Source organism: Sphaeramia orbicularis, chromosome 20 (assembly GCF_902148855.1).
Source record: "Sphaeramia orbicularis chromosome 20, fSphaOr1.1, whole genome shotgun sequence".
Classification (NCBI taxonomy): Eukaryota; Metazoa; Chordata; class Actinopteri; order Kurtiformes; family Apogonidae; genus Sphaeramia; species Sphaeramia orbicularis.
Genome location: NC_043976.1, coordinates 18,977,511 through 19,001,608, shown reverse-complemented (window position 1 = coordinate 19,001,608; position 24,098 = coordinate 18,977,511). Strand labels below are relative to the sequence as shown.

Sequence of the window (24,098 nt, the reverse complement as noted above, 5' to 3'; positions counted from 1 at the left end):
TGTGGTCATAAATGAGAGTAAAAATGTGAGATCTTGAGAGAATCAATTAATCCCAAGTAAGAAAAAAACAATGAGTCAGTGACAGAAAACATCAGGAAATAATGAAGGGGAGCTGAGGTGCCACATAAGCACTTCTAAGAGCCTTCAACAAGGGCCAAACCACAGCTTCTGTCTAAATGCACACACACACACACACACACACAGGGACAGCTGGTCCACACATGAGGAATCTGATAATCTACAGTTTCCTCCCGGGTCCAGCTGTGTTCAGGCATGTAGGCCTTTTAAGACACATACACAGCGACTTTTTTTGTGGTTTTATGGAAGAAAAGAGGCCATTTAAACGTAATGTATGATGCAATGCCAGTACATCTGAGTGGATTAGACAGTAATTCCTTTATGACATTCAGTATTTTCATGAAGATTCTTTTTCCAAGCTGGTCTGCAAAGTTTTTTATTAGTTTATGAGGAAAGCTACATTTTACTTTAAGAATAAGGTTGTTTTATGATGTTACATTAAAAACTTATTTCATTGTGGTTCAAACTAGGGCTGAATGTACTTCTGTTTTAGTGTACTAGACAGTTCATCAGTTTAATAGGTTTTGTGTGTCTGTATATATGAAGTTGAGACAACACAGGATCCAAATAGTTTTAAAAAATAAATCCAGACCAGGGGTAGACAACATATGGCTCTGGGGCCCTTTTCAAATGGCTCCATGTGGCTTTGTCAAAAAATATATGGAAATACAGAGTCAGCCAAAATAATGTATACACACATCAGGAAAAGAAAAACTTGCATAAATAATAATAATAATAATAATAATAATAATAATAATGGATTAGCTTTATATAGTGCTTTTCTATGAACGCATACTCAAAGGGCCAGATCTACTAAGATCCCAATTTGCGTGTGGTAATTTGCTTGCACAATCTAGAATTTTGCGTATGGGGTGTGACCACGGTTTGCAGGTGATTTACTCAGATTGCTTGCGCAAATTACAACAGGTGCAAAGTCTTGGAGACCGCCCTATTTAAACGAGGATTTTGCGTGCACTACTGGAGAAACTACGCTGTATAAACTGCTGTGGGATACAGCAGCACTAGTGGGAACAGTGACTGAATGATCCAGACGCAAGGAAATGTAACGTTGGAGGAGTTTTGTCATAGAAGGTATTGCGTGACTCATTCATGCATTCAATTATTTTTCATTTTAAAGGTGTGTGTGTGTGTGTGTGTGTGCATGCGCGGTCTGTGGGCGTGGGGGGGGGGGGGAGTTGGATTGAATGACTGTCATGCGCACATAATTTTGTCACACTGTAGCTGAATGTCGGTGCGTATTTTTAATCACGATCATCAGGAGCCGTAAAGTGTGTGTGTGTGTGTGGGGGGGGGGGGGGCGGCATATGTCTCAATTATTTTTTCTTCTGTCACTCCAAAAATGTTTACACGAGGGTGAAAAATGCATTTTCTAAATCTCATTTCATCATTTCTTAATCTCCTAACCACAGCCATGTGTGCGCAGTTACACATCCAAACCGTTTCCACCTCCTTTTTGAGACGTGTTAAATATAGACGCAGTTTCAATAAGCAAAATCACTTTTGAGTTTGATAAATCACTTTGCGTGTGCCAAATTAATGTATTTACATTTTCTCCTCCCACCATACGCACAACTGCATGTAAACGCCCCAAATGGCATATACATTGTGCCAAATGTACTAACTGGATCGGACGCACTATTTTGCACCTTTGAAAGACGTAACCCTTGTTGCGCACTGTTAGTAAATCAGTTTTGTACATTTTTTTGCGTGTGCAATGCGTTTGCACATGTTTTAATACACGCAAACCTTTGATAGATCTGGCCCAGAGTGCACACAGTGGAGCCATTATTCATTCACTGACACATTCTCACTCTGGTGGTGGTAAACTACATCTGTATCCACAGCTGCCCTGGGGCAGACTGACAGAAGTGTGGCTACCAATTTGCACCTATGACCAGCACCAATCATTCATACACATTCATTCACCAGTGTGAGTAGCAGCATTGGAGGCAAGGAGGGTGAAGTGTCTTGCCCAAGGACACTCTACCATCTGAGCAACACCAAATTTATTCAGACGTCACAAGATTAATAGAAGTTACCTTTGGCCTCTACAATTACAAGAGGTGTTCAAAGTGGTGGCCATCGGCTTCCAGACATTTATGAGTACGGCGAACTACTGCTTGGGTAACATATCGATACCATGTGTTCTAACTTATCATGAATCTGAAACTGTTTGATGTGTAGGAGGTTCTGAACCAAACTCACGCCTCCACTGTCTTTGGACTTCAACAACATTCTCAAATTTGAAGTGACACTTTAAAAGGATCTTATGTTCCTCAATCACAACCGTACCACCGCCATGTTGTAGATGTCACATGTTGATGCTACATTCATGAAGGTAATGTCATCTGTTGGGAACACATCGTACAACAGTACACAGTGTTATTGTAATTTGATCAAACTTAGAAAGAGGTATCTATATGTATAGAAGCACTTATACAAATTAAGTATTTATGCAAGTTTTCCTTTTATTCTTATTATTTTGGCTGACTGTATATAGCACTTTTTTTTTTTTCATATTTTGTTAATGCTGCAACCATAAAGTAATTCTGAATTTCAAAAAAAGTACTAGTAGTAGTAAAAGTAGACGGTTTTAATTCATCTGTTTACTCCATTTGCTTCATATACCAGTCAGTTTTTGCTGCACAAACACAATAACAACAAATGTCAGTTTTCTTTAGTGTAGTTCTGTAAATGCACACAAACACTGATTGATCCTTGACATATTCCGTACAAACTAATCCTAAACAGTCACTCCTTTGAGGTAAAACATATGGGGATATCTTCTGGCTCCAGACAGTGTTTTGTTTTTTGTTTTTTTCGATTTTAGTTCTAAAATGACTCTTTAGATAGTAAAGGTTGCCAACCCATGATCTACACACTATGGTGCAATTGCAACCAACAACAAACGCAAAAGTGTCAAGGTGACTCATTTGCTGGAAAATAAAAAATAAATGTTTGTTAAAATAAAGCGCCACTGTTGGGCAACGACTCAAGGGACATAATTCACTGGAACAATTAGAACAAAGACACATTTACATTTTAATTTGTGTTGAATACTAGAGGTAACCAGAGGAAGCACAACTTTCCAAATTTGTGATTTTTCATTTAATTAAAAACTAAACACTTCATCAAATCCATTACTCACATTAAGCTTTAAAGTTTTAGAAAATATACACTTCCTAACTTTCTTATTTGGCATCGATGTAAACTCAAAAACAGTTGAAGTCAACTTTTTGCTGCAGAATTATTGTCATAATGACGTCGGTGCAGCCGTTTGAGTCTGTATCCTGATCCATGAGTACAGTCGGACCTCAGAGCTCAGATAGGCCTGTCGGAATTAGACTCTTCTGTAGATAAATGTGACGTCCTGATTCTTCTGCTGCTCCTGAAGGACATTAACGCTGTATCTTCCAAACTGGGGTCATTCGCAGTCATCTGGGAGACATCAAGTGTCTGTTTAGTGTCATGGTACAATACTGTTTACTTTGCCATGTTATCAGAAAAATATAGGACCAATGTCGCTATATCTCACCGGCATGTTCTATCAAGAATTAATACAAAGTTGAATTTGTGAGGTTGTCAGGTTCTGCTATAGTGTTGATGCAGGAGATCAGCCTCCCAATAGAAGTGGGTGATACTTTCACTGAAGGAGAACTAAACGAATTAAATGAAAGTCCATCAGAGGTGTCAAGTAACCAAGTACAAATACTTTGTTACCTTACTTGAGTAGAAATGTTGGTTATCTATACTTTACTGGAGTTGTTTTCAGATGACTTTTTCTTTCTACTCCTTACGTTTTCATGTAATTATCTGTACTTTCTACTCCTTACATTTTAAAAATAGCCTCGTTACTCCTATTTCATTTTGGCTTGTTTTCATTCCTTGTCATCATTCAAATAAAAAAAAAAAAAAAATCCAGATAAATCGAACCATCCAGAGTGAATTTGGTTGTGGCTGGATTAGAAGTATAAACATATACTATTCCAACATTCTATTGGTTTGAATGTGATCCATTGCCCCTGACTTTTTGTACCATTCCAATACTTATATTCAACTAGTCATTATATCCTCCACTCTGTGAAACACGTTAATGCTCAGTAGTGCACATATGTGGTTCTTTACTACATTTGCATTGGACTAAAATGCCTTCATTTTTAATGGGCATATATGAAACAGGTAGACTAGTGCATCCCAAAGTTTTCAACATTAACATTTTAATATAAGTCATTATGGCCTTTAAAAAATGTTTTTTGAGGAGGTGGGGTAGTGCACTATAGGCCCCTGTGGCACCTCCTAAGCTTTTGTCCTAATGGCACTTTTGTCCTCTTACATTTACTTTTATACTTTAAGTAGTTTTGAAACCAGTACTTCTACACTTTCACTGGAGTAAAAAGCTTGAGTTGATACTTCAACATCTACAGAACTCTTTTTAAGCCCAAGTATCTATACTTCTACCTGAGTAATGTGAAAACTTTTGACACCTCTGAAGTCCATATATGATCAGTGATCAATAGGACCTATTGATATCTCTAACCATTTACATGTTAGAAGCCATCAAAATATGGACCATTATATGTAAAGGCAAATTTTCCATATTTAAAAAATTCCTTTAAAAGACAAACAACCAAATTTTTCAAAAAGTTACATATAAAATTTTAAATTAATCCAACCAGTAGTTTAAGAAATTGTTGAAATGTAGACAGTGGTGACCTTGAGTTTGACCCTTCAAGGTCACTCAAGGTCAAAGGTCACAGACCCAAATCAGAAGTCCATATATGACCTCCTATCAGTGTTCAATAGTAACTATACTCATATCTGTAACCATTTCCATGTTAGAAACCATTACGAGTAAAGACATTTTCCAAATTTAAAAAATTTGTCAAAAATTCAAAAATCTAAATATATCAAAACTGTGAACACACTTTATAGACATTGTCCCATGCTTCATAAAAACTGAAATGGCCCTAACATTATGCAGCATTTATTCATCACTACTTCTTCATTTGAGGCAGTAAATGGCTCATGGTTGATTAGAAAAGGTTCAATGTAGACACAAAAACTAATAATGTGGAAGTCTAAAATATCTATCTTCAGCTTTTAAAGTAAGAAAGACTAAATGTCTCAAAGCTTCCATCTGATGTGCAGTTACTTTACTTTAAGTAATTTTAAGTAAAGTACTTCAAGTAACAACAAGTAAATTTACATTACTTCACTCGAGACCAAAGGTTTTGCAAAATTTGATTGCTTTTTTTTTTAATTTCATGTTTCTGTGTTATACTGAAGATCAATTCGAAAAAATTAGGTAGGTTTCAAAGCGATTTAATGACAAACTAGAAGCACTTGGAGAGCGCAGACCTCCACCAAGGCAGATCAGTAACCCCCCCCCGCTCCCCCCTCCCGATCACCACCAAAATGTAATCATTTGTTCATCGTGCTAGGATCAACATTTCCTGAAATTTTCATCCAAATCCGTCCATAACTTTTTGAGTTATCTTGCACACGGACAGACAAACCAACACTGGCAAAAACATAACCACCTTGGCGGAGGTAATAAATCACATTTATGCAAAGAATCCATTTGTCATTCCTAAAATTTTGGGCCGCATGTAGATTTTTTTTTTTTTTTTTTACGTTAACTTATACATTGTCAGCCAAAAAAAGATGTAAAGTTGCAACTTCTGAATCAGATGGTGTTTAACCCTTGATGTAGACTGATGAACTGTTGAAAAAATAATGCAGATCATTTGCTGTTTTGGATTCTGTTAAAGTCATAAGCACAGACAATAGGTCTGAGGTCCCATAATAACATTTAAGGGAAATCAGACTCATGCAAATGTACTTTAAAATCTTTAGTTAAATTTGCTGTGTAAATAGGACTTAGTAGGCAAAACACTAAACAGTGTTTTAAATGAGCATCACAGTTAAAAACCTGGTAATTCAGATCAAATGATATTTTTGGACAATTATTACCTCCGCCAAGGAGGTTATGTTTTTGCCAGGGTTTGTTTGTTTGTTTGTTTGTCTGTCCGTTAGTGTGCAACATAACTTAAAAAGTTATGGACAGATTTGGATGAAATTTTCAGGGTTTGTTGGAAATGGGATAAGGAAGAAATGATTAAATTTTGGTGGTGATCGGGGGTGGGGGGGCCACTGATCAGCCTTGGCGGAGGTCTGCGCTCTCCGAGTGCTTCTAGTTGTGTATATTTCTTTAATTATCATATTGATAATATATTGTCTGGTACATATTGTACAAATTGCTGTTGTAATTTTTTGTCTTAATATTTGTGCTTGGTATACATATACATATATACATATATACATATATACATATATACAGATAGATAGATAGATAGATAGATAGATAGATAGATAGATAGATAGATAGATAGATAGATAGATAGATAGATAGATAGATAGATAGATAGATAGATAGATAGATAGATAGATTGATTTTGTATATTTAGAGCTTTATATATATATATATTTATTTATTTATTTTGTTTTTTTTTTTCTGTTGTATTGATAATTTCTTTCTTGCTACTTTTTATTATATTTGAATGGAGCGACTAATACCCATCAACCCCATAACCATCCATACCATTATATCATCTTTCTGCAACAGTCTCAAACCACCACAGGATGTTGCAGCAGTGAACAAATTGATATTAATTTTGCAATAACGGCTACCCACGTACGTGTGTAAAAGTCACCGACACTTTATAATACCTGATCATTTATTTATATTAAGTATAATTTATGCGTGTTGTGCCTCGTATAGGACACACTACTGCTTTATTCTAAATGTGTAATTTATAATCAAATTTATATGCATTTCTACTGCTCGTATTTGGTGTAAAACTGAAGCTCGACAAACCCTTGGATCTCATCTTCGGCCTCCACATATAGCGTCACCTCAGGGACAGTAAGAAATGACTACATTAAACTTTTATTTGTTCTGATAGAAAACCTGCACAGTTCATTAGCCTGTTCAGATATTTGAAGAGCGGGAACAAGCCAAGTTAAATCAAACCGGTGCTCATCTAGGTTTTCCCTTTATGCCAGTGCATCTCCAGTGGGTACCAGCTCAATTACCTGCCGACAAAGTGTTTTACAGCCGGAGTCTCCACCTGAACCTAGACGTTTTATTTTTATTTTTAAGCATTTCCACATTTTTGCCGCCTCTTTCCTGTCCCATCGTGCCCCAACTGAGCATTAAGTGGCCATGTTAGCACCCTATCTCATATGTAATTACGTTACGCTAACAGGTGTTTTGCAGCACCCGCAAACCTACAATCCAGCCCAGGGAGCAGATTGGAACACGACGACGCCAAAACCATACTCATAATTTACTCCCAAGATGGAATGTGAGGGATTCTCAGAATTCACAGACACCTGGTTCACCACAACAGCTTTTCTTTTTTTTGGAAAAACAAAAAGCTTTTATTTCAGCATTGACATGTAGGAGGGGACTGTACAAGTTAGAGACGAGCTAAAATTGAGATAATCCCAGTTTTGTCGGTTTTAATATATATATATATATATATATATATATATGTACACACAGTCCTGGATGATGCAGGTGTGCGGTCGCTGTCGTCACTGTAGGTCGTCATCATCGAAAAGATCCTCAAAGTCTGCAGGAAGAAAAGAGAAACACAAGTAGAAGATTATGTAAAGGCTAGATCACAATAGGCCTGCCTGCTACTCCTACATTCTCACTGTTACGTAAAGTGTTAAAATCCTTCTATTCTTTTCTTTTTATCTAAATAAGGTCCCCTTCTCCCTCTAGTAGGTACTTCTATCGACCTTATACCTCACAGAAGGCCATGACATTTTGTTTTATGCCTGTGTATGATCCTTTGTCTGGTATTTTACTGTGTTTGACCATTTTAAACATTTCTACCACAGAATGACAGTTTTTTTTGCAGATAGGATTTCCACTGTGACCTTTGTGAATGTGGGAAGCATTTGTCTCAGGTTTAAAGCGCTGGTGCAGTGGCTGTATCAGCTGAAAACTCCTTTATACTTTTTATTACCCCGGCTCACACAAGGGTACTGAACTGGAACTGAAACCACAGTGCATTTCATCTGGAAAAAGGTAGGTCTGGTCCATATCTGGGTGATGGTCTGGACCCTGATCTGGATTACAGGATTTTGTTGATTAATCCTTTAGCCCCTGTCATGTCTGTGATGAGCGTTCTGTATGCATGACTTATTTTTTAAATATGTATAAAAATGCAATCATTTTCTCAGTAGGAAAAACTGCTGATAAAATAGACCTTGTGCTTTCCATAGACATCTGAGCATGCTCAGTGCACCCCCCACCACCTGTGGAATGGGGGGCAAAACACAGCAGTGAGTGAGACCGCCGACTCACTATAAAAAAAGACGGTTTGGACTTTTTTTTTTTTTTTTTTAACGGTTTTCCTTGTCGTTTTTTTGTTTTTACTGTTGTTTGCAGTGTTGACTTGATTTTCTTTTTTTTTTTTTTGGCTGTGTTTTTACAGAGTTTTAACCTTGTAACTGCTTTTTGGAGTTCAACTAGGTGTCAAAAAGCAGCTGGACTGATTAAAAAAACAAGAGCCCCAAACCAAAAACTACTGGGCCCAAATTTAAATGCTTGTTGTTCAGTGTGTTCCAGTTCACAGTTCATGTTCAACATCCTAAATCTCTTATTGATGTACATTCTTAGTGCCTTATTTAGTAAAAACATGTCAAACTTCAATTCCTCTCTTTGTCTTTTTCTGTTATTCCCTCTGTTTTGACCCTAAAACACACAGTAAAGTAAAACCACTGAAGAAAAAAACACAAGCACATAGTCACAGCAGCTTTTATGAACCTGAAACAGACGTAAATTCACAGCAACACGTTTTACTGCAATAATGTCTCAGGCATTAAAGGGTTAAGAATTCCCCACCATAAAGACATATGGGCACTTTTGGACATTTTGTTTGTGATTTTCTCAAAAGTTATGCAGTTACTGCTATGGAAAACAACACACACACACACACAAAACCTCTATCAACATGATCCATTATTTGCAGATTCTTCCAGACCTGAAGGCATATTTCACTTCCCGTATAATCGTCCTTATTTGATAGCTGTTTCTGACCTCATAGTACCTTCTGTACATTGTTCATTGATTCCTTTTTAATAAACAACCTGTTCGTGTTCCGTTTTAGGTCAGGGCAATCTAGCCAAAGGGACACTTGACAATTATTTTTCAGCTCTTGAAAACAGCCCAACTGAACAAGTCTTTGAGTCTCTGAGTCATTTTTCTCTGACTAGAATCTCTGTAGTTTTGCATCATTTTTGGGCTGATATTACTCTGTTACTAAGGCAGTTATGCCCTACAACAGGGGTGATAAATATGCGGCCTGAGGGCCAAAACCGGCCCCCCAGGGGGTCCAGTCTGGCCTGTGGGATGAATTTGTGAAATGCAAAAATTACACTGATGATAGAAACAGTAAATGGTGTCAAAATCATTTTAGTTCAGGGGGCACATTCAGACCGATTTGATCTCAAGTGGGTCGGACCAGTGAAATACAATCATAATAACCTATCAATAATGACAACTCCAAACTTTTCTCTTTGTTTTAATGTAAAAAAAGACAAACTGCATGAAAATGTTTACATTTACAATCTATCCTTTAACAAAAAATATGAATAACCTGAAATGGTTTGTAGATGTAAATGTTTTCATAATCTAATTTTACTTTCTAATTTGACTTTTTTCACCGTTATTATTTTACTAGTCTGATCCACTTGAGCTCATATCCGGCTGAATGTGGCCGCTGAAATAAAATGAGGTGGACAACCCTGGCCTGGAAGGTTGTAGAAGGTTGGAGTGTGTCCAGTCTGCAGTGTGTGTTCTGTTCCTACATGTTCAGGCAGTGATGGGTCAGTGTCTGTGAGTGTTTCATGTCCACATGTGTAACATACACCGACTAAAGCTTCTTCTTCTTCTTCCCTTCACATTAAAATGTACATAGAGCTGCAGTGTTTCCATTAATTTCCTGAAGTGCCTAGACAGCCCGTTTTCGCCCATCAGTGGTTTATAATGGATCAATAATGTTTTCAAACTAGCGTACATCCTAATCCTCCGTGTAAATCTCAGCCATTGTTTCTTCAACAATGGCAAAATATGTCACACAATGACTGCGAATTAATGCGGACTGACAGCAAACACTTAAGTGTGGCAGATGCTCAAATGTCACTGTGAAGACACTGAAATAAACACATAACAACATGAGCCAACAACAGTAACACTACAAACAAAAGGGTTTTTAAGGCAACTGATAAAAAGGTCATTGATCCTCCTGTTTTGTTCACTCGCTAAGAACAGCGACGATGCTCCTGGGTCAATGTGACGGGCTGCATTTTTACACATGCCTAAAGGTGTCTGAAACCATAAAAATCCTAATAATCACTGCTATTATTTAACTACTAACCCCATTACAACCCATTCTAGCACTATTCTAACACATGTTCAAACTGTTTTCTTAATGTCTCACCTCTTAATTATATTGAAATGTAAAATATATAAAACACAATTGTTTTACAGAACATTGATATTATTCAAGATTCAAGATTCTCTTTATTGTCATTCAACCACAATACCACCGCGGATACAGTGCTGAACGAAATTACGTTTCATCAGCTTTTCTGCATAAACACAATATAAAAAACACTTTGGCAGCCTAACATATGTGGGAACAGCTTACAGAACAATAAATAAGTCACTAAAACATAAAAGGGCAATAATTATAGTTTTTTTTCCAATAAACATTCACTGTTTTTGAACCAGAAATGACCAAAATAACAAGAGCTTAACAATATTTAACCGTGTGTGTGTGTGTGTGTGTCTATGTGTGTCTGTGATTGAGTGAAATAGGTCTCGCAGCTGCAAAACAATTTACATTTCTGATCGTCTTTAACCTCCACTTTGACTGCAGGGTCAAATTCATAATAATGTAATATAAACAATGCGGCAGGGGGGGTAAGGTAAACTATTTTTATTTTATGTGTTGATTACACTAAATGAGGCAAGCAGAAGAAGTTTCATTCTGAAAAATACTTTAGTTTTCCTAGATCTTTAAATTTTAAAATGGGTCAATCAGACAGAGAACATGACAGGAGGTTTAATAACAAATGTTAGCTGTGTACAACAGTAATTATGCATTTTCTGAACCACTTAACCTGTTATGGTTCATGTACTTGGATGGTGGAAGGAAGCGGGATACTGAAGAGAACCCACACACAAGAACATACAGTCGCGGAAAAAAATTATTAGACCCACCCTTGTTTTTTTTTCAATTTCTTGTTCATTTTAATGCCTGGTACAACTAAAGGTACATTTATTTGGACAAATATAATGATAACAACAGAAATACTTCATAAGAGTTTAATTTCAGAGCTGATATCTATTCATTTTCCATGTTTTCTTGATAATAACCAAAATCACTTCAGTTCTTACATCAATATCTATGGCATTGTACTGCTAAAAACAGTGCTTTTAGGCATTCCTTGTTTTCTTTTCTGTCTATTTTAGTCACATGATATACACAGGAGTTAGTACTTGACTGAATAACCATTGTTTTTGATAACTTTTGATGGTCTAATAATTTTTTTCCATGACTGTATTAAGTCCAGGGGGATGACACTGGGTTCGAGCCCAGTTAACAATCATTTAGGGTTAATTTACAGTACGGTGCAAAAGTTGTGTTGTTTCTGTGAGGGGATAAGGGCCATCATATGCATTTGTCAATAGATGTGTCAAAACCAAGAATATACAAGAAGTATGTAAACATCACTGAAACTTTCTGAAACTTCTGTGTTTAATGTGACCTCTCTTTGTACTTAACATGTCTTTTATGTTCAGATAATATAAGATTAACTGCAACAGTCTTCTTGTCACACATTTCTTATTGTTTGAGGGACTTTTAATCATGTGAACAGAGGTCACACATACTGATTTTAGCCTGTAGAAGACATTTAATGATGATTTTTTTTTCCACAAGTATTTAATTCTGTGTACATATTTCTTTATATATATTTTTGTTGTTCCTTTACAAGACATATAAATATGTACGCTAATCACAACACTGAGACTTCTGCTTAGGACTGAATGAATCTAAATCTAAATCTCAGCTCTTGTTTTACAGCAAGATTTCCATTCACGTTCAATACCTTTTGCACATTTGTTCCACCATGATATTAGGGTTGTTGAGGCGAAAGGGAAACTAGAACAGAATTACAAAACACTTGGATAAGAACTGATGAAAACTGATTCAGCCTGAATAATCCTATATTAACTCTTTCCCCGCCATTGACGAGATATTCCGTCAATTGCTTCCCAACGCTTCCCCGCCAATGACGAGATTTTCCGTCAATCCGTGTTTTCACTGTTATACTGTAGTTGGAGGTGTTGTGGATCATGTGAATTACTTTCCTTAGTCCAAAAACAAACAATTAAGCAGCTTTTTCGGAAAAATGACGGGCCGGGTTTAACGTTTTTGCACTGGAGTCTCCGTATCCCATGGCAACGCATCCAGCGGCAGTCACTGAATGAGGAAGTGCAGACTGTGCAGGAACCGCGCGCAGTTTCAAAAGCCTTAAAGATGATTATGGAGACAGAGTCTGACAATTCAATATATGATGGAGCTACAGAAGAACCATTTAGAGACAGGAACGGAGAAACAGAAGGTGAGGGAGACGGACACGGAACACGGGAAACAAGGAGCGGCTCAGGTCCGACACGGAGGTGCGGGTGGGGGGGGGGGGGCGGGGGCACAGAGCAACACGGAGAAAATGACAGACAGGAGGAAGAGAAAAGAGACATTTGTAGAGGACATTCAAGGAGAAGACAGACATACAGACATGGGACAAGACAAAGGAAAGCTAGTCTGCATCTGTTAGAGTGAGTTCAGATTCAGACTGAGGACACAGAACATATTCAGCTGTAGAATGTCAGCAGGACACATGGAAGACACTTTTGGATTTGGCTTTTGTATGAAATAAATAAATACATATATTCATACAGAGATAAATAACTAGATGTCCATAGAATTATTTACAGATCAAACACAGCAGCTGGTCCAACAGGAGGACCTGGTGCAGCCAAAGGCCAGAAATCTACAGTATTTAGTGCATTTGTTTCTTTTTTTCTTGAAAATGAGGAATATTGAGGTGTTTATATCCAAAAGCTAAACTACTATGTGTTAGACTTATAACTGATGTATGTAAATGTGCAAAGTTTAGAAGGAACCTGGTGCTTTACAAGATGTTCGGTCTAAAGTTTGGTGTGGATTCCACTAACATTTTGTGGAATGATGGGATATCTTAGAGCTGTTTGTTACTATTATTGCTGTTATTATTATTTTATTTTGTGATTTTGAAGACAGTGTTACTGTTGGTAAATAAGAAAGAGTCAAAAATGTAAATAGGAAATCAGTTTTCTCTTGAAAATCAATATCTTTGAAAAAAATGCAATTTTCTCAGCTTTTTGCTCAAAATTCAGTTTTTTCCTGAAAATGACCAATATTCAAATGTTTATATCTCACGAACGAATAAAGATAGAATAAAATAGTTTTTTGTGTTTAAAAGTTGAAGTTCTGTTCTTTCTTTTGATGTATTCAATGTTCACATACTCCTAACACAACATTTTCAGTGAGCCTCCAAAGATTAGTGAAAATGACCAAAACGGCTGGCGCTGGCTACCAACTCACTGGAAAATGCTCTGGCGGGGAAAGAGTTAAAGACTCTGTTATGGGAAACTATGTTGCCACAAAAGATTCAGCATTTGTGTGATAAAATAATAATCATAATAATTATACTTACTAATGTTTTGGAAATGAAAAAAGACTCACCATTTTAAGATCATTGTGACTATGAGTAACAGTGATTTTTCATCATAAACATTTTGGCAAAAAAAAGCACATATTCTGAATATTAAATGGGTCATATCCTCTACATTTGTCCCTGAAATCTCTGGCTGTGTTAACTAAATAAATAAATCTATATCATCTTTAAGAGTAACATACAGAATACAGGCTAAAAATAAATACTAATGCATAAAATACCAAATGTAAGCATGGAACACTTGCAAGTTTATGCTACAGCAGCAAAATAAGACTAAATAAGTGGAAATAACTAAAAAAGTAAGCAAAACACAGCATGCTTCTACACCTTATGGGGGGATGCATTTTCCAAATGATGAAAAATACTGCAGCAAAGAATGGGATTTGAGACTCAATGAAACAGAACAAAATGTGAAATATTAAATGTAAATACGCAGCATCCCACCATCCTGGCTACATTAAAACTGTTCATATTCATGTCAGTGCATAGAAAGAGTTCAATGCAAAATCCACCGAGTCCCATTAAACGGTCTCTTTGAAATCAATCAATAGAGTTCAATTAACATTCTCCAACTGAAAACCCCCATCATGCCCTTCTGCTCTAGTCTTATCAGGCTTCTCAGCTGATGAGGAGGGAAGCCTCTTCCCCTTTAACGACACCGACTCCCAGAGGGTTAAAGGGCCCTCATCCTGATTAGTGCAGCACGTTGGTGTGAATTTCACTATGCAGATATTAAAATGTGAGGAGTGAAAGCCTGAGGTCGCGTTAGAACTCATTAAAGAGCATCACTCTAAGTGCGTACGGCATGTCACACTGAACACGTGTGCCCATTTGCAAGTTACGCCTGGTGTAAAAGTGCAGAAATTAGCAGCTTAATAAAAGGACCCTATGAGAATGGGATCACTGAATGCCATGAGCTATGTACCATGCACAAGATATTAAGTAATTGTGCTGAAGTTAGAGGGAATTCGCTGGATGTCTGTATTAGCTCTGTTAACAACCCAAGAGATCTGTGGTTATGTGTTTAACGCAGCCTACTGGCGAGATGCCCTGCTGAGCTTCAGTCTGACAGCAGCTATAAACTCCCTTTACCATCCTCCTCTTCTTTACACTTTTCCCTTCTCTCCTTTTTTCTTTCATTCCCGGCTTTTTAACAATCAGCTCTTTTCTTTCTAGGTCATGTGCAGCTGAGCCAAACTTGTTTTGCCAGCAGCAAACGCTGCAAGACGGAAAATACATTAGCTTAGTATTTTTCGTACGTCTTTTCTTTACGCGTTTGCGTGTGAGCGCTTCTCAGCACATAAACCTGTGTTTACAGGGGAATGAGTGAGATATCTGAAGATTAATGTGAGCAGAGGGCAGTGTTTTAAAGTCAAGACCCTGAAACAGGTTTAAACAACTTTCTAAGAAGATGGTTACTGTTCCAGTTTTCCACTTTATATTATATAAACATTTTGACAGTAATTAATGAAATTTTTCAGAGGCAATGTAGCATTGCAGAAACAATTAGGATTCACTTTGCATCAGAAAAAGAAAAATCATGGGAAAACCGCTTTTGAATTTAATGGGACCTTGCAAAATCCTACCACTCTACTCAAAACACCCAACTAATAAAATATAGATAAATAGACAACTAATGAATATTTTAGCTGTGCTTTTGAAGTCTGGTCAGTTACGTATTGTGATTCTCTGTATGTGTCTCCAAGTCTCACCAATTGTTTATTTTTCACTGGACTGAGTCTAAATTTGTCATGAACATCCCCCAAAAATATAGATATGAATGATATATGTATAACTTTTCTTGACCACATAAAAGAAATTTAATTTCCAAAAATTAATGTCTGTACTAGGTTTAATGTGAACTAGCAACTCGTCCAGGGTGCCCCCCGCCTTCATCCATAAGTAGCTGGGGTAGGCTCCAGCAACCTCTGTGACCCTAGTGAGGATAAAGCGGGTTCAGATGATGAATGAATGAAGGTCTGCACTAGTTCAAATGTTCTGAAAAATGTAATTTGTCTCTATGTATTATAAGTACAGTTGTACCCAATGTAGACCTTCTTTAATCCTGCACATGGAGCACCACAAACCATAATAACTTCTACTGATGACAAAAGTGCAACAATAACTCACAGAACTGAATGTTCGTTGCAAGAAAGTAAAAATGAAAGTTTACTTTTTTGCCTTTTGGGTATAAAGAAAAACAATCATGTAAGTTGTACATTCTGCTTCAGTTTTCTTGGATGTTAAATGCAAAGTTTTCAGCTTCACCTTAATTTTGTGAAAAACATGCAGCAAGTGAGGCTGAGCGCAAACATACAGAGACATGAATAAATTATGACAATTTATTAACTACATTATTTTGGGCAGGACTACGGGATTGAATTTAATTGTTACTTATTTACAAGAAATTTCTAGATATGAACTCAAACTCGTTTCGGTGAGTTGGCAGGAATAAGATTATGATGTACATGCATGAGATCAGATTCAGATCAGATTGTTGAATTAGTATCTACATAACTATTAATTACCACTGAACTTTTTATTAAATACAATTAATGATCAAGAAGAATTAATGATCAAATTCTCCCCTATATAATTTCCCTGTGGCTGTAAGGTTTTTTGTTTTTTTTGTACATATTTTATACTTTGTCTTTTTGTGAAAGCTGAGATTGAAAACCATTGTACCATCATGTGACTTCACTAATTTGAGTCAGTAATGATGGAAGCTTCCTCCACAAATCTTTTTTCATACATTCAATCAAACATAAAGATCAGCTATGGCTTATGTACAAAACAAAGTAGAAGGTCTGAAATGATGATTCTTAACAGGTACATAAATGTAACCGTGGAAAACTGGCCTCACCGTTAAAGAAATCCGAGTGCACTGCCTTTTCGTTGGCTGCCAGGTCCATTAACAGGCCGCTGCTGCCTCCTGCCTGTTAACACACAGCAAGGCATCAGCAAAGTTCATACACTCAGTATTACACAATCCAGCCATAATACACAACATGAGATTTATTAATAGACGAAAAAACTACTGGGATACATTCATCTCATCCACTAGGGAAAAGTGTGAGGTTGGCAAAAATAAAGACGCAGTTGCTGATCTAAGCACAATGTCATAAAGCAAAAATATTACCTAAAATGGCATCAGGACAAAAAATATATTACATTTACTAGTCTTAAATCTTCGGCAGGACTCGTATAAAAGAGTTGCTACTGTTACAAAACACAGTACAAAAATACATCATTTAGCTTGTTAGCATTAGCCAACGTTTGTATTTCACAACAAATCTTTTAACCAACCTCATCTAGATCCACGTACGGACCAGCTCCTTCTGGAAACATCTCGTCGACAGCAGGTTTCATATTTTTCAAGTCGTTATTTTCCCTTAAATAAAGATTAATACAGTGCTGGAGCTTGAGTTTGCTGTCTGGCAAGCTAGCAGCTCGGTACTCGTAAACAAAGCAAGTATGTGCAACACTTAAATGTGTCCGGCTGTGTGAACTGCCACCACCCACACATGGTACCGCTTAGAAATAATAATAATAATAATAATAATAATAATAATAATAATAATAATAATAATAATAATAATAATAATAATAATAATAATAAAGACAATAAGAAATATAGAAAGGTTAAACATGTTTGATTTATTTGTGACTCATTACATGAAAATATCGTACAAACCTATATAAGAGCTACTTCCTCTAAGTCTAAATGTATGATTATGCTATGAAACACACACCCACACACACATTACATGAAAAAAGAAAATAATGGGTGTGTGGGGGGGTGTATGCTCCCTCTTTCATTCACTGCATTTCTTATATTTTTATTATTTCCATGGTTTCTCCTCTTTATATCATGGTAATAAACAGATTCCTTTATAATGATTGATCCCTATGATGAGTCCCTTCCTGTTCTTTTTTCCTTTTCTGATTCCTTTCAGCCCATCTCAGTGTTCATGTCCAGCATTGGTCTCATATCCGAGGGTGTCTCCGAGGTGCTGATGAGCGAAGAAGGCCCGGGCCATCTCGTTAATGTGGTTGTAGGCTCCGATGGATCTGAAGTATTCGATGTAGTTCCAGAAGTCAGAGGTGGAGTAGGGCCAGTAGGGAACGGCTGGTGGTTCATCATATGGCACTGAAAACAGGACATAACAGAAGGACACAAAACAACTGAAAGGAGACACCCAGCCTCTACTATATAGCCTTATCACGTTGTAATATTGGAAAATGTTGGATGGATTAACCCATAAAGATCCAGTGCTAATTTTGTGGCAGTTCCCAAATGAATTTTTCTGTCTATTTAACCTTTCCTAAGTGATTTATCACCATTTATTATTATATTATCCTCTGTATTTTGCCATTTTCACTGTAAATCAGGTATTTTCCTATATTTCATTTCCCATACGTGGTTTAGTTCATGAAAACTCAGAGTATATTCAAAGTGGAAAAAGTGACTTTTTCAGCACAGATATCATTGACTTAATTACGTTCGCTACGTAGCCTCTGAATGACCAAATGAGTCATATCTGATGACCATGAAAAGATGACAAACTGTATTTTACACCAATTATTTTCATGTATTGATAGGATTAGTGGATCAACAGGTATTAAACAGTTTAGATCAGTAGATGCTTTTGGTCTCCAGAGGATGTTTGGGTTTCTATGGGTTAAGTTCTAGAATGAAGCTTCAGTGGTTGTATAAATAAAGATTCCTTTTGCAAAGAGTTGTTCCTACTGACAATATTTTTAGAGAGTTCTAAGAATACAGACGTGGCCCTACAATTTCCCCTTGAAGTTTAAAGTAGTTTTTAGAAAAGTTAAGAGTTTTTCTTCAAAAGCTAAACAACTGTTTTTGTAAAGAAAACTGTAAGAATTTTCTAAGCAGCAAAGAAAACAGAGGAAAGAAAAATAGGCCGAGTTTTTACAGTTAATGAACTAACAGGGAAAAGGTCATTTTGTCAACTGAAAAAGATAGTTTCAACAACAAACAATGCAAATCAGGACAGAATTGTAGGAAAACTCAATTTTCAGTTTTTCTCCTCAATGGTTAATAGTAAAAAAGAATAAAATAGTTTCACACAATACAGTATGAGTATTTTAGTGAGCGTAAAGTATTTTTTCTTTGTACTTTTTTCACCTTCTATAAATGTACTTATAATGACTGAAGAACCCACTGATGCTAAAATTAAAGAAAACCTCAGTAAAATAAGCAAATTTCTCAAAATAAAAATGAATACTACTCTTGTTAATTCAGCTCAGGAGGAAACCTAAACCAAACTGAAAGACATTTGGAGATAATCAACATTTTAAAATTACTCTGACACTTAGGTCTGGATTTTTATTTTTTTAAGTTGTAGGTTTTTATCAAAGTATGATTTACAGTATACTCACAAGAAATATTTATTACATACACAGTGACCGTGTGATGTTTTAATTCTGGGAGCAGACCTGTTGGTTTTAGTGTCCGCTAATCCCATGCAATCGATAGTTTTCTATAAGACTGTACTTGAGGCATTACCCATAATTCATTGTGTTATGATGTCAAACTCAGGGTTACCGGTGAAAGCCCCAAAGCATTAATAACAGGATAAACCTGTGATGTGCTGATATGATAAAATATACAAAATACAACAACGAAAAAACATTTAATTAATTACTATTTTAAATGGTACATAGAAACATCTAATCAGAGAAATTGAAACTATAATAAAACAATCAACAACAAAAATGACAAAACTCATTATTTCCAAACCCACAGACATTTACTCCTGGGATTAATTTAGAATTTAAATATTTTTAATTTGATTTTTACAGTTATTTATTCTGAGCTGTAGCCTTCGTACGTTGCATTTCCCTAATGAGATTAACAAAATTGTGGATTTGTGTTGTTAAGGCAGAGTTTTTCAACCTTGGGGTCGGGACCCCACGTGGGGTCACCTGGAATTCAAATGGGGTCGCCTGAAATTTCTAGTAATGATAACAACAACAAAAAAAAAACAACTTACTAATAAAAAACATATGGTGAGTTGACACAGACAATCACAATACATAAAAGCTGCAGCTCTTTCATAATTCATAGTTTGAGTTCTTGTTTGTTCAGTATTAATTGTCAGCCTTGTAAATCCAAGCGGGACTGACTGTACATATCCTGACCAAAGAAAACAAAATTCTCACTTTGTGCAGTAATCTACACCTGGCTTTTCTGCCTCCGTCCACAATAATGTACATTATATAGACTAAATGTGTCTAAAATTAACATTTATTTGCAACATAGTATAGCAAACTACTACATGATCAAAAACAAATTAATTTTAGCCAAAAAAAATGTCTCTGTTTTGAATGTTTGAGGTTGCCAGAAATTTGTGATGTTAAACTGGGGTCACAAACCAAAAAAGGTCGGAAATCACTGCGCTAAGGTAACGTCACATGACATGCAGGAAAGTACAGTTTTATTTCTGTTACACCTTACAGACTCAGACCCTGAACAGCTCACGTCAACAACATCTATGAGGGTTTTGTGAACAGGGTTTAGGGTGGAGACTCACACTGGGTCATTCTTTGCTCATGGCGATGTTTCCATTGTCAGGTGTAATCGACATATCACACCTTTCAAAAGAATGTGTCACACCAACCAACAGGGTTAACCCCGCCTCCTCTGATATTAAGGTTTTGTCTCTTTCACGCTCCAAGTTGCTCTCATTATTATTATGATTATGATTATGATTATGATTATGATTATGATTATGATTATGATTATGATTATTATTATTATTATTATTATTATTATTATATTTGGAGCAGCATGTGAAGTGTAAATCTATAAGCCAGTGTGTTTTATACATCTCCTCTAACTTTACTTCTGTTGCAGATAGTTTCCTCTGTTGGTTTTTATTTACATTTTTAGCTTTCCAGTCATTGTCACAACATTGCTGCATCTGCACCACAAATGTTGTTTCTGCTGAGATAATGAATGTGCACTAATGAGCACAGTATTACATAAGAGCCAAATGACTCCCTGTCAAAACAGTTCTGCAAAAATTAGCATTTTTATTTTTGTATTTATTTAACTTTAAAATGAGTTCCACACAACAATTCAGTTATTAAGTTTTTGGTGTGTTTTGTTTGTTTGTTTTTGTGGACAGCTGTTCAGAATACATTTCCAGGACGGTAATGGTGGTGTTTAAAGACAGGAATCAACCTTTGTGCTGGTCTGTTCAAGTAAAATCATTTGAGTTATGTGTAATGGGAAGGAGGTAGGAACATCTACGTTTATACTTCTACCTACTCCTTCACAAACATGGGAGGAGAGGCAAATGTAAAAGTTTTATGTAAGTATTGTAAATGTTGAATATGTGTGAAATAAAATCTATGCAGATTTAAATTTGTTTACCCTGACAAAGTCACTGTATTAACCCTTTCATGGATGAATTATGAGAACCTTTGTCAAGTTTTTTTCCTGAGTGTTTTTATTTCTCTTTAGCCATTAAAAAAAACAATGTAATTTATTCTCTTTTTTTCTATTTCTTGTTATGAACCTATTTTTTATAGTTATAAAAATGTCCACTCAGCTGGACACCATGTGTTTAACTTTCAATACAAAGAAATGTGTATTTAACAATATCAGAAAATGGTATACTGTGAGAAAACTATGCAATAAAAACATTTTTAATGCTCCTAATCTGATGGGGTTTTTTTTCACATTTTAACACATTCTAACTAGTTGTTACTCACTTCAATGGAGATATTATGCAAAACAAACTTTTTGTTTAAAAAAATGTTAATTACACTCTAAGAACAATTAGCAGTTGGTTACTGCAGATCAAGTTTGTCAAGAACAGCAAAGTTGTTCAGCTTTTCTGACTTTTAGTCGGCCATCCTGGTTATGAGTAAAAAAAAATGCACGTCCCATGTCTGGCCAAAAGGTGGCAGTATATGGGATGATGTACAGATGTCCACTGTGTTGGCTGATATGCAACTAAAACATCCAAATCCATGAACATACAGAGAACAGCTTTAAATAGCTGTCCAATGTCCTGACCACTATGCATGAAAAGGTTAATGAGATCATTACCAAGATACAGCTGTTGTATCATTTATGGCTGTTGCTTGTGTTTTAACCCTATAATGCCAAATGTACCATATTTGATACATGAGTTTTGACGCCCTCTACATGATCAGTGTAATATGTCTTTTCTTGAATAACCTGATGCATACAATTAGATACATGCAATATGTGGATAATCCACCGGGGGGGGGGGGGGGGTTGTGCTATATTACGTTTGTGTTTGTTTAAAAAATAGTATTTGAGCATTGAGACTTGATGTATCAAATATGATACAAAACTGAAACTCATACATGGAAATTGATATTTAAAAAAAAAAAAAAAGGTTGTTCAGAAGGAGCAATAAAGGCTCCAGTTTTAAACAACTGGAATTTTCTGTCAGTGATTTAATGGTTCAGGCTTAATAGGGTTCATTTAAGACATTCACACCAAGGTTATAATAGTTTTGGATTTTTCATTATAGTTTAGTTTCATTTAGTTTTAACTTTTTTTCTCCAATTCAGTTACTTTTAATTAGTTTTTAGAGCAGGTTTGCTTGTTTTTATTAGTTTTCGTTATTTTCTAAATGCTTGGTTTTAGTTTCTTTATATCTTTTATCTTCTTCGCCGTCGAATTCAAATAAATCCCAGACAGGACTCTGGTACTTTCTCCCAATTTTAGTCTCCATGTTTCCAGGTAGAGTGGGGACGAGAAGACAACTAAACGACAAATGACAAGAAGTGACGGACCATTAACTATCATATGGTGCCAGCAGCTAAAATTGCTTGAGGGAAATAAATCGATTTCATATCAATCCGACATTGACAAAGATGAAAACGAAGGGAATTTCATCCATAGTTTTTACACGTTTTAGTTAGTTTTGTAAACGCATAATACAGTTTCAGTTTATTATCTTTTTTCTTTTAATTATAGTTTTTATTTATTTCAGTTAATGAAAATATTCTTACAATTCTAGTTTTCGTCATTTCGTCAGTTTTCGTTAACGATAATAACCTTGATTCACGCATATTCTAAAAGGAAACATGTTCAGTCTGAATGATACGAGTAAAAATGATCATAAACTGAGGAGGAGGAAAGTCATATGCATGTAAGGATCTTCAGGTTGGTTAAAAATGATAATGAAAGGTGTGTTATTCATTGAGTACCTCCTTCTGGGACGATAACTCTGGCCTCTGTGAGGAAGAGGAGAGAGAGAAAGGGAGAAAAATTAACATTCCCAAACATTCCAAGGCTTTTTAAGCACAAAGACAGGATTCAGGTCCGGAAAACTGAAAACCGAGCTTTTACCCAGAGGTCTGCAGGATACCTGTTCCCTCCTCAAATATTATTACTGACCATTTGCAAAGGCAGACACACACACACACACACACACACACACAGACTGACGCAGAAGGAATTCATCATGGTAGCGTAGACAGAGACCTCTTTGTACACATGCAGTAGTCAAAAACAAATGCTCTCCTGTGGATGGACTGTCACTGTCGTACCTGATTCACAGCTTTTCTGATAAACATTCACTCATATCGTCAGTCTGGGTTTATAGAACTTCACCTCTACTCATGCATCAACAAGTTAAAGTCCAGTCTAAAGTCAGAGTCGTGTCAAGAGAGTTTTACAATTGCAGCAAGATTTACAGAAAATTAAAAGACAAACTCACCTAGATGACAGAAAAAAACACAAAGGAGAAGACTGAGCCACAGCAGCCACTTCATGTTGACCTGAGATCGATTAAATGTAGAAAAGAAAACATACTACACTTCAGTTTTCACACTCTACAGCTTATTCACTACAGAAACCTACTGAAATATCTGCATGAAGTTAAAACAAAACTTTGAATTAAGGTATATGCAAACTTTTTGGAGCTTTTTGTGATTTTCTAAGGACAAAACTAAATGAGAGAAGATGAAAATTTTGTAAGTGTTTACCTGTAAAATGCCAGCGGAGGTGCTCAGAGAGATGCTGCTGTTCATCTGATGGGGCACTGTGGTCTGTGGTGACGGAGACTCAGTGGAGGAAGACCTAGTGGACCCACGGCACACACATACACACACACACACAC

General features: G+C 36.2%; 2 protein-coding genes across 2 annotated transcripts; both read right to left on the bottom strand.

Moving 5' to 3' along the window:
• Nucleotides 1–7,517: 7,517 nt before the first annotated feature.
• cops9 (COP9 signalosome subunit 9) lies at nucleotides 7,518–17,447 on the bottom strand. Its single transcript, XM_030123960.1, has 3 exons — nucleotides 17,269–17,447; nucleotides 16,826–16,898; nucleotides 7,518–7,736 (listed from the first exon to the last, which is right to left on the bottom strand). Exons 1-3 carry the CDS (start codon nucleotides 17,329–17,331, stop codon nucleotides 7,699–7,701), a joined length of 174 nt encoding a protein of 57 aa, XP_029979820.1. The 5' UTR covers nucleotides 17,332–17,447; the 3' UTR covers nucleotides 7,518–7,698.
• A 151-nt stretch (nucleotides 17,448–17,598) lies between these two features.
• On the bottom strand, nucleotides 17,599–24,078 carry otos (otospiralin). The gene is made up of 4 exons (XM_030122725.1): nucleotides 23,965–24,078; nucleotides 23,697–23,757; nucleotides 23,185–23,211; nucleotides 17,599–18,112 (listed from the first exon to the last, which is right to left on the bottom strand). The coding sequence occupies exons 1-4, from the start codon at nucleotides 24,007–24,009 to the stop codon at nucleotides 17,925–17,927; spliced, it is 321 nt and encodes a 106-aa protein (XP_029978585.1). The 5' UTR covers nucleotides 24,010–24,078; the 3' UTR covers nucleotides 17,599–17,924.
• Between the last annotated feature and the right edge of the window lie 20 nt (nucleotides 24,079–24,098).

Bases quoted from the DNA above. Each gene is read 5' to 3' on its own strand.
- cops9 (XM_030123960.1), bottom strand. From the start codon at position 17,331: ATGAAACCTGCTGTCGACGAGATGTTTCCAGAAGGAGCTGGTCCGTAC. The intron at 16,899-17,268 runs GTTGGTTAAAAG...GTGTGTTAACAG, and splicing joins CGTACGTGGATCTAGATGAG to GCAGGAGGCAGCAGCGGCCT. The intron at 7,737-16,825 runs GTGAGGCCAGTT...TTCTTCCTGCAG, and splicing joins GCACTCGGATTTCTTTAACG to ACTTTGAGGATCTTTTCGAT.
- otos (XM_030122725.1), bottom strand. From the start codon at position 24,009: ATGAACAGCAGCATCTCTCTGAGCACCTCCGCTGGCATTTTACAG. The intron at 23,212-23,696 runs GTGAGTTTGTCT...TCTTCCTCACAG, and splicing joins TGTTTTTTTCTGTCATCTAG to AGGCCAGAGTTATCGTCCCA. The intron at 18,113-23,184 runs GTACTCAATGAA...TCCTGTTTTCAG, and splicing joins AGTTATCGTCCCAGAAGGAG to TGCCATATGATGAACCACCA.